The sequence below is a fragment of the Lipotes vexillifer genome, unplaced genomic scaffold (genome assembly GCF_000442215.2).
Source record: "Lipotes vexillifer unplaced genomic scaffold, Lipotes_vexillifer_v1.1 scaffold356, whole genome shotgun sequence".
NCBI lineage: Eukaryota > Metazoa > Chordata > Mammalia > Artiodactyla > Lipotidae > Lipotes > Lipotes vexillifer.
In genome coordinates, this window is record NW_006797342.1 from 2947840 (window position 1) to 2958438 (window position 10599).

A 10599-nucleotide genomic window follows, 5' to 3' on the forward strand; every position below is an offset into this window, starting at 1 on the left:
ACAAAGGACCCCAAATAGACAAAACTATCTTGAGAAAGAAAACTGGAGCTGGAGGAATCATGCTTTCTGACTTCCGACTATACTACAAATCTACAATGATCAAAACAGTATGGTACTGGCACAAAAACCGACACAGATCATTGGAACAGGATAGAAAGCCCAGAGACAAACCCACACACCTATGGTCGACTAATCTATGACAAAGGAGGCAAGAATATACAGCGGAGAAAAGTCTCTTCAGCAAGTGGTGTTGGGAAGACTGGACAGCCTCATGTACAAGAATGAAATTAGACGGAATTCCCTGGCAGTCCAGTGGTTAGGACTCGGCTCTTTCACTGCTGGGGCCCAGGTTCGACCCCTGATCAGGGAACTAAGATCCTGCAAGCCCTGTGGCATGGTCCCAGGCGACCCCCCCCCCCAAAAAAAGAATGTGATTACAACATCCCTTCATACCATACAGAAAAATAAGTAAACTAAAAATGGATTAAAGACCTAAATATAAGACCAGAAACCAAAAAACTCCTAGAGGATATCATAGGCAGTACACTCTCTGACATAAATAGTAGCAATATTTTTTTGGACCCATCTCCTAAAGCAAAGAAAATAAAAGCAAAAATAAACAAATGGCACCTAATTAAAAGCTTTTGCACAGCAAAGGAAACCATCAATACAATGAAAAGGCAGCCTACTGAGTGGGAGAAAATATTTGCAAGTGATATGACCTATAAGGAATTAATATCCAACATATATAAACAGCTCATTCAGGGACTTCCCTGGTGGTCCAGTGGTTAAGAATCTGCCTTCCAATGCAGGGGATGCGGGTTCGATCCCTGGTTGGGGAACTAAGATCCCACATGCCACGGGATGCCTCAACTAGAGAGCCCGTGCACTGCAACGAAGAGCCCACTCGCCGCAACGAAGATTCCGTGTGCCACAACAACCAAGACCCAATGCAGCCAAATAAATACTAAAAAAAATAAACAGCTCATTCAATTCAACATAAAAAAAGAATGATTAAAAACTGGGCAGAAGACCTGTATAAACCCCTACTTACATAGTCGATTAATCTGTGACAAAGGAGGCAAGAATATACAATGAGGAAAAGACTCTTCAATAAATTGTGTTGGATAAACAGGACAGCTACATGCAAGAGAATCAGACTAGACTCCTAACTCACACCGCACAAAAATAAATTCAAAATGAATTTAAAACTTAAAATGTAAGACCTGAAACCATACAACTTCTAGAGAAAAATATAGGCAGTATTCTTTGACATCAGTCTTAGCAATAGTTTTTTGGATCTGTCTCCTCAAGCAAGAGAAACAAAAGCAAACAAACAGCCAGGACTACATCAAACCAAGAAGCTTTTGCACAGTGCAGGAAACTCAACAAAATGAAAAGGCAGCCAACCGAATGGGAGAAGATATTTGGAACTGATATATATCAAATAGGGGTTAACAGGCAAAGAACTCAAACAACTCAACATCAAAAAAACCTGATTAAAAAATGGGCAGAGGACCTGAATACACAATTTTCCAAGGAAGACATACAGATGGCCAGACACATGGAAGGATGCGCAATGTCACTAATCATCAGGGAAATGCAAATGAAAACCACACTAAGATATCACCTCACACCTGTCAGAATGGCTGTTATCAAAAAGACAACAAATAACAAGTGGTGGTGAGGCTGTAGAGAGAGGGGACCCTTGTGCCCTGTTGGTGGGAATGTAAACTGGTGCAGCCGCTGTGGAGAACAGTATGGAGGGTCCTCAAAAAACTAAAAATAGAGCTGCCATATGAGCCAGCAGTTCCACTCCTGGGTATTTATCCAAAGAAAATAAAAACACTAATTAGAAAAAATACATGTACCCCTACGTTCACTGCAGCATTATTTACAATTGCCAAGATACAGAAAGCAACCTAAGTGTCCATCAAGAGATGAATAGATAAAGAGGTGTGTGTGCAGTGCATGGAATATTACAATATTACTTGGCCATAAAAAAGAATGAAATCTTACCATTCGTGACAACATGGATGGACCTCGAGGGCATTATGCTAAGTGAAATAAGTCAAAGAAAAACGAATACTGTACGATTTCACTTATATGTGGAATCTAACAACAAGTGAACAAACACAGAACAGAAACCGAGTTACAGACACAGAGAACAAACAGGTGGTTGCCAGAAGTGGGGTGGGTGAGGGGAGGACAGAAACAGGCGATTAAGGGAGGGAGACATAGAGGGACAAACTTCAGGTGCAAAATAAACGTGTCACGGGTCTGAAACGCGTAGTGTGAGGAATGCAGTCAGTGATGATGTGAGAAATGTGTGTGGAGACGGGTCATAATTAGACTAATGGTGGTGACAGTTTGAAAGCTACAGAAATATCAAGTCCCTATGTTGTGTGACAGAAACTAACACAGTGTTGCAAGGCAATTATACTTCAAACAAACAGAAAAAGGTCAGATTTGTGGTTGCCCGTGGAGGGGTGGGGAGGGGGGATTAGATGAAGGTGGTCAAAAGGTACAAACTTCCAGTTATAAATAAGTACTAGGGATGCACTCTGCAACACGATGAACATAGTTAACACGGCCGTACGTTACATATGAGATGATGGATGTTCATTAAGCTTACTGTGGTCCTCACTTCATGATGTCAGTATGTAAATCAAATCATCATGCTGCACACCTTAAACTTACACCGTGCTGTAAGTTAATTGTATCTCAATAAAACTGGAAGGAAATATAAAGAAAAAATACATACCTGTTCATTAAAACCATTATTTTACCCTGCAGTCCATCCAGTTTCTGTGTTACTTTCTCTACATCTTGAAAGTACTTTTCGGCTGTCTTTATGTCTCCAATCTGCTTTGACAAAATTATGTAGTCAGTTCAGCTGACAAATGTTAAATCTAAACCCACATATACAGTTTCCTAATGTTATGTATCAGGCAGGGTAAAACTTTGGTATAACCATTTACTGGTTATCACTTTTTGTTACCAAAACAAAGTAAGAGCCATTTAGGATACAGCAGGATGTCAACATCTATCTCTATGTCAGAAAGTGAGTGGTTAATACACCTGCGTGTTAACAAGTCTCTTACAGTTTTTAATTTGTACCCTTCAAAAGGAATCCTGGCATAGCATTATGAAAAATAAAAATAACTCCCGACTCTGGCCAGGCCCCAGGCCCATTCTTAAACCTGTCCATGGATCATTTCAAGAAACCTCTGCCATGTAGCACCCAGGCAAAACATGCTCCACAAGTCCAACTTGTATATTTGGCAAATTAAACTTGATATTATCGTTAAAAAAGAAAAAGAATGAGTAAAAAAATACAATATTTACCTTTTGGTATAATATTACAGTCTCCCAATCAATTACTGGGGGGGTTATTTGTGACCAGTAAAATGACAGAGATCATCAAACTAACAAATTTCAGTCATATTCTGACCCAATAATACAGAATTCTATCGTACGAACAAATGGCCGTGCTCTTATCAAACGGTTACGGAGACCTCCTCAGCTCCCTCTAAAATGAAGCCAGAGCCACTGGGGGTCCTGATGGCTAAACCCCCTCCCCCGTCCTGCCATCGCTGCGGACCACAGCCTGGGGGGCGGGGGGTTAAGAGGGAATCGGGTCTCCTTCTGCAGGAGGAAGGAGATCAATGATCTAAGGCTTAGACTACAAAATACAGGAAAAATGAAAATCCTGTGAAAACAAAGACCTTACAACCAGGGTGAAGGAAGAACAAAGGCCTCTGTGTTCCAGGCCTAAAGGAGCAGCTCTGGAGCAGCTGACTCCAGGGCATCTCGTTACAACACACCACGAGATGTCTCTGCATCTGCCGAGGGGACAGCATCGCAGCTGCAGTGTCAGCGCCCTCTCTTCCACACACTCACCCCCATCCCGATCCTGGGGTCCTCCAGCCACCTGCCGGGAGCGCTTGTTCCCTTCCCCTTCCTTCCAGGGAAGCACGCGGTACCTCCCTGCAGCCACGGGCAGGCGTGCCCACCACCCAGCACCAAGGGTCTGGGTTACTCCCCACAGTGAGACCCCTGCAGGCAGCACCTGGCCCCTTCACGTTACCCTGGGAAACCAGGGCCTGGTGTTTGGTGACACAATGACACTGGCTGCACTGCTGCTGCTGTGAGTAATAAGCGCCCTTCGTCGCCGACCCGGGGATCTCGAGTCCTCGGCCAGCGCCCATCAAGCTACCCTCACGGTCTCCGGCCCCTCTCTGTTCTCAATGCTGCCCCGAAAAACACCTCACCAGGAGGAGGAAAAAAAGTGGCGCCACCCGCGCATCTACCGGCCCCGCCCTCGTGCACACGGTGGGAGCACCCGGGGTCCCCCACAGAGGCCTGAACATCTGCGTTCCCCGCAGTGCGCCCACTTACCCTGCATCCTCCAAGGGGCCAGGGGCATACTGATGGAGATACTGATGCTCACCAGCTGATAACAAAGGTGCACCAAGCCCTAAATGTCTGCTGGGTGCTGTGCTAAGTGCTTCCCACAGCTTACAACTTCTAACAAGCTGTGCTGTTGGTCCCACTCCTTTCCTCACTCTGGATTAATCCTCACTCTCTGGATTAAAAAGACGAGGCTCAGAAAGGCTGGGCGGTTTCCTCAGGTCACAAAGCTAACGTAACAGAATGGGACTGTCCAACTCCCAGACCACGTGCTGGCCCTCTGCACCGCACGGCCTCAAGGAGCTGGTACAGGACTTGCGCTGAAACTAGTTTCTAGTGGGAGATAACGAAGGAATCTTAGAATTTTCTTTGCCACCTACTGATTTTTCTGGTCATTAGAAGGTAAGTTCACATCCTTATATTTCTGTTTTTTTTTTTTTAAAGAATTAATTTATTTTTGGCTACATTGGGTCTTTGTTGCTGTGCACGGGCTTTCTCTAGTTGAGGCAAGCGGGGGCTACTCTTCGTTGAGGTTCGCAGGCTTCTCATTGCGGTGGCTTCTCTTGTTGTGGAGCTCGGGCTCTAGGCGCACAGGCTTCAGTAGCTGTGGCTCGCAGGCTTTAGAGTGCAGGCTCAGTACTTGTGGCGCACGGGCTTAGTTGCTCCGTGGTGTGTGGGATCTTCCTGGACCAGGGCTCGAACCCGTGTCCCCTGCACTGGCAGGCGGATTCTTAACCACCGTGCCACCAGGGAAGTCCACGTCTTCATAATTATTAAAACGTAATTAGGATTTAAAATCCTACTGATTTTCTAAGACTTAGAGGCAGCGTAAAAAAATTAAACAATATAAAAAGGCAATTAAAAGTATTGCAAAGTATCTAGTAAGCAAATAAACAAACCCAAACTAGTTATTTGAAGAAAACAACAGATAATAAGTGGATGAACTAATCAAGGAAAAGAAAGCATGAGTAAACAATTATAAATGTAAAAGGAGAAATAACTATAGTTAAAATGAAATTGAAGTAATTATGAAAGAAGACTATATTTTACAGAACTCTAAGCAAAAATATATGTGAATACACAGACCAAACAGGTGATTTTCTTGGCACTCTAAATTGCCAAAATTGATCCCAGAAACAGAGAGGAAGAACCTCACGCGTGGAACAATAAAGCCATTAGTAACAATATTAAGTTATCCAACAAATCCTAGGAGGGTGGCTGAGGCCTCTTTGAGGTCAGTTATTCAAATCTCCCAGCAACAGGTAATTCCAGAATATCCAAAATATCCCAGAGAACAGAGAAAGCAAGCAAGCAAGCTATTTTTATGAAGACAGAACACAGATACCAAATGCTTTTGAGAAGGGCATTCTCTCTCACACACACACACACACACACACACACACACACACACGCACAAACCCAGACCAATTTCACTTGTAACGATAACTGCAGAGATCTGGGGACACTTCCCCGGGGAGCCCAACGTATTGGAGGCGCAAATGTGAATATTTCTGTGGCCAGAAACGTCTCCAGGGAAGCACCGACCAAGCCCCAGTCTGACCATCAGGGTCCCTCCCCAGGGCCGACAGGTCCGTGACTGTCACAGAAAGACTGTACTTTCATATTTCAGGGTTCCTAGATGGATCTCCAGCATACATTTCTCAAATTATGCAAATTAAGACAGAAATGAAATTTCTGAGATCGTCCTGAGTAGTGAGAAATTAGAGCAGATACAGAACATTCTTTTAGTATGAGAATCAGGATAATAACCGGGCACCACGAGATCCCGGGCACAGCACTGCATTCTTTACACGGCTGTCTCGCTTCATCGGCACAAGGACCCCAAGAGGCAGCCACGAGTGTCCCTGGTGCACAGAGGAGAGGATGCAGCTCAGGAGGGTGGCTATAGCCCAGGGTCAAGGCTAGGCAAGCACCAAGGACAAGCAGAAACCCGGGTCTTTCAGATGCTAGAACACACGCTCTTCAACAACCATGAGTTACTCAGTGAAGGTCAAGCTTCAGAGACTGGGGCAGGGACCCCGGGCATCCTGGGAGGGACTTGGATAACACACAGGCGGCCTTCACTGTTGGGTTGTCTCTGGATGCCCCCCGGGGGAGCGGCGTGTGTGCGCTTGTGTGTGTGCGCACGCTTGCGTCTGTGTGTGGCGTGGAGGATGGGGTGGAGGTGGGGTGCGTGTGTCCACGCATTCGTGTGCGCAGTGGCCAGGAGGTGCAGGAGGACAGGACCAACGTCAGTGAAGAGAACCTGGGCTCTGGGTGACCTTGTTCAAATTCCTCCTGTGGGCCTGACCTCTGGGACCTCAGGCAGGTACACTCGAGCCCCAGGAAGCCTCAGTCTGCTCCTCTGTAAAGTGGGCCGGTCACACGGCGGAGGAGGATGGCCCAGCAGGGCACCCGCTTAGGGCCAGCGCCTCCCCACATCCATCCCCCTTGCTCTGACCACCACGGACGGCCCCGTCAGGCTCCTGCCCAGGCTGCGGGTGCTACGGTCGACACCCTTTGAGACTGAGGGTGAGGGGACAAGGCACCCGCGCTCGGCCTACGAGTGTGGGCCTGCCATCGTGGGGAGGACAGGACCGAGGATGGGCGCCCAGCACCCCGGCACCAAATGCACCCCGGCTTCAGCGCCATCCCTGGCAAAGCAGTACGTCCCGGCTTCCTGCACTGTCGGGACCATGGCTCCAAGCGGGACCTCCTTTGTCCACGCATGTGGATTCAAGCGCGCTTTCCAGTAAAATATCAGCAACTGGCTACGTTATCAGCCTTAATTGGCGTCAGATTACTGACGGTTTTGTCAACACACTTCTACCTGCAACAGGGCGATTTCTCAAGGAATCCATCTCAGCGCTTCCCAGATGAAAATCTACGAAAATGCACGTCTTAGCACTTGGCTTCCTAATCACGTCAAAGCCCAGAGCACAGTCAAGCCAGGACCAAGAAAACTACCCCTCCTACAGTCACAGAAGTCTGACTGGATGTATTTCCTGTGCTCTTTCTGCAATCTCCAGCACCCACACTAAGGCAACCCCCGGCCCACCCTGCCAACCCGCGGCTCACACCTGGAGGAAGATCCGGCCGATGCAGCTCAGCAGCTGGGGCTCCTGGTGTGGGTAGTACTGGATGACCGAGCGGTATGTGTCCACGGCCAGCACGTAATCCTGTGGGGGACCCAGAGAGCATCCTAGAGTTAGGAGGATCACGCTCCGTTTTACACGTCACAGGAGCTCAGGTACCTGCAGACTCGCACGTGAAGTGGGAACACGAATGCGTGGGCAGGTGGGACGTGGCACCGCCGTGAGGGCGGCAGACGGCCCAGCAAACCAGGCTCTGAGTTCTGTGTGTAACTACGGTCCTGAGAGCCCTCCTCTCCCCGAGGGGCTCTGGTTGTGCACTTAGGGCAGAGAGGCTTTCTTCTTCCAGCTTCTGAGTAGCAGCTAGTATTTCACCTGGACTCACTCTTTCTTTTCTGACAAAATCCTTAATTGGTGAATTTTGTCTTGCCTCCATCTGCCAGACACAGAAACCGAATTTATTAATAGCGTCTCTTAAACATTTTCTTTACTAAAACTCGAGGTAAAGTTCTCAAATGTAGACAAACATAAGCTGCGTAAAACAGCTGGGCCGGGAGAGCTCGCTGTCTCTGGTGGGAGGAGGCCATCCAGGGCACCTGGCTGTCTTGCCAGGGTCACAAGGACAAATCCCCAACAGCCCCGAGCTCAGACGGCAGGGTCACCGTCCCGCCTGCTGGTGGGCACTGTCCCGGGCTGGTGTAAACAGCTCCCCGCGTCTCCCGGGTCAGCAAACAGCAGGCCGCGCGGCAGTGTTCTCCTCACGGAGTCTTCGTAAAACCCCACAAGGTACTTTTCTTTCTTTAGTCGTCTACGTTTTCAATCTCATGAAAACTGGGACAGGCGTTACTAGTTCGCTAACTGGGATGTTACGAAGACAGACGACAAGAAACATTCCAGTTTAGCAGGGAAAAAAAAAGGAAAGCCTGGCAGCTTCAAGAGCAGCTCTTCACAACGAACGGGACTCGCTGGTGCAGGCGGCGAGCCGGCAGCACCTGCCTGTCCCCCTCGGCTCCTGGCACCGCTGCCCGCGCCCTGCCCAGCGGGAGCGCGCGGGTGAGGGTGTGCCGAGAGCCCGCTCTCGGGGCGGCAGTGAGCCCCGGTGCCTGGGCCCCGAGGGACGCTGAGGCCCGGCCTTCTGCGGGGCGACGCGGGCACCTCGGAGCATGAGAATCACCCGCGGTGCTGAACGCCTACGCCTCACTTCAGGTTTTGGGCGAACGAAAGGCCACCTCGCCGTTTGTGTCCGCCGGCGCCCAGGTGTCACCGGCTCAGGCCAGTGCACACGCCCCGATCCCGGCCCGCGTCTCCGGGTGGCTCTGTGGCCGGCGTCGCCGCCTGACACCTCCACGTCTCGGCGCTCCCGCCTGCTACGGAGAGGTATGCGGCCGCTGTCCCGCGGGAGCGGCGCTCCTGGGAGAGCATGGCTGGGCGGACACGGCCGTGGGGACCCCGTGCGGCTGCAGCCTCGGGCCCGGGCCCTGGCGGTTCCAAGGAGCCCGGCCTCCAGTACACCAGAGCGGAGCGCGGCCCAGAGCTTGTCAGCGGACGACCATTTAACGAAATCATTTACCGGAGGAAACGAGGAAACGCGGCCCCGGCTGAAGGGCGCTCTTGAGGGCGAGCGCCGTCCAGGCCGCGGTCAGGCCCGCTCGCAGGGACCGACTGCTCTAGCTCCGCCTTCCCCCTCTTTCAGCAGCTGCACCGTCTGGCGGGGCACGGAGGCGGGCGGCGCGGCGCCCTGAGTCTCCCAGATGGGCTGGGGTGCCCAGGCTGCGACAGTGTTTCAGGCACACGTTCGGGCTGAAGCGTGTGGACAGACTGCTCATCGTTAAAAAGGTGAATCAGCGTTCACGTCGCCGTAGCAGAAACGTTACTCAGACTAAGAAGCGGCTGCTGAAGTAACCCAGCGTCGCCCATACGCGAACGGAAGGGACGGGACGCGCCGGTGAGGCCGACGCTGCTGTAATTCCGGGCTCGCTCACTAGGTGGCGACAGGATGCGCACGCGTGCTGGCGCCTCAGCCGCAAAATTTTTCATTCCTTTTTTTAACTCGTGGAAATGAAAGCATAATCTAAAATCTCAAATTAAACTGCACTTGTGGTAAAAGTATTTTTGAAGCACAGTGATCTGTTCTGTACTGAGTCCCGACAACGTAGGTACAAGACTTAGTCTGGCGCCTGGTGGTATCATCACTCCAGCAGTAGACAAAGAAGGGTGTTCTTATCCCATAATCTTCTATTAATGTGCCTTAAAAATGCACATACGAACCCACCAGTGGAACAGGAGACCCTCCTGAGGTGTCCCAGCCCGTGACCAAGGAGACACCGATCGGCCCGTGACTTTACGATGTGTCCTTTGTTTCTGCGCGTGAGCCGGCGAGCTCCGCGGAAAGAAGGCGGCAGTGGCCCTGGGCGGCTCCCTCCACCCGCGGGAGGGACGGGGCGCTGTGTCCGGGGTCAGGATGGCAGGAAGGGAGGAGCTGAGAGAACCAGAGCGCCTTAACCCCAAGGCGCTGTCCAAGGGGCGCTGCAAGTGCATCCCTTCCGGGCCTTCGTTTCAGGGGAGGTCCCCGGGGCTCGGGGGTGGGAGGGGCACGTGAGGCAGTCTGCACCCCAGGGTCACAGCGACGCACGGAAGGCAGGGCCCTGGGGCAGGAGCCGAGTGCACACCCAGCGTGGCCTTCTGCACGGGACCCACAGCTGGCCCGGGACGCGGTCCCCTCACGGGGCTGCCCTGTCAGGGTTAGACACCAGCTCCCGGAGCCCGCTTCTCCCCTCGGCCATTTGCCTGCTCTGCTCTGCTAAAACCAAGCTCAGGAGTGACCCTGGGCTGGCCCGTGGGAGGGCCACGATCTGGCCTCTTAATGGCCCAGAAGATGTTAACGGAGCTGCTCTGGGTGTCTGCGGCTCACTGATTCAGGCAGCAGCCTCCAGCCCCTGCAGCTGGGCCCTGCCAGGGAGGCACGGATGCAGGAACAAAGGAGCAACGCCCTCGGCTCAGCCTCCTCTTCCCCCAGCCGCCTCCCCGGGGGCTGGCAGTTGGGGGGGGGGCGGGGCGGGGCACCCATGGGGGGTGGGGCTAAGGAGCAGGTCTC

The 10599-nt window shown here is 51.2% G+C and overlaps 1 protein-coding gene across 1 annotated transcript in view; it reads right to left on the reverse strand.

Annotated features, from left to right (window-relative positions):
* TRAPPC12 (trafficking protein particle complex subunit 12) overlaps positions 1 to 10599 on the reverse strand; it is a 55686-nt gene that overhangs the window by 785 nt on the left and 44302 nt on the right. Inside the window, exons 8-9 of the mRNA XM_007469247.1 lie at positions 7494 to 7592; positions 2765 to 2865 (exon numbers count right to left, since the gene is read on the reverse strand). Coding sequence (XP_007469309.1) covers positions 2765 to 2865; positions 7494 to 7592 — 200 coding nt within the window. The remainder of the gene's footprint in view (positions 1 to 2764; positions 2866 to 7493; positions 7593 to 10599) is intronic.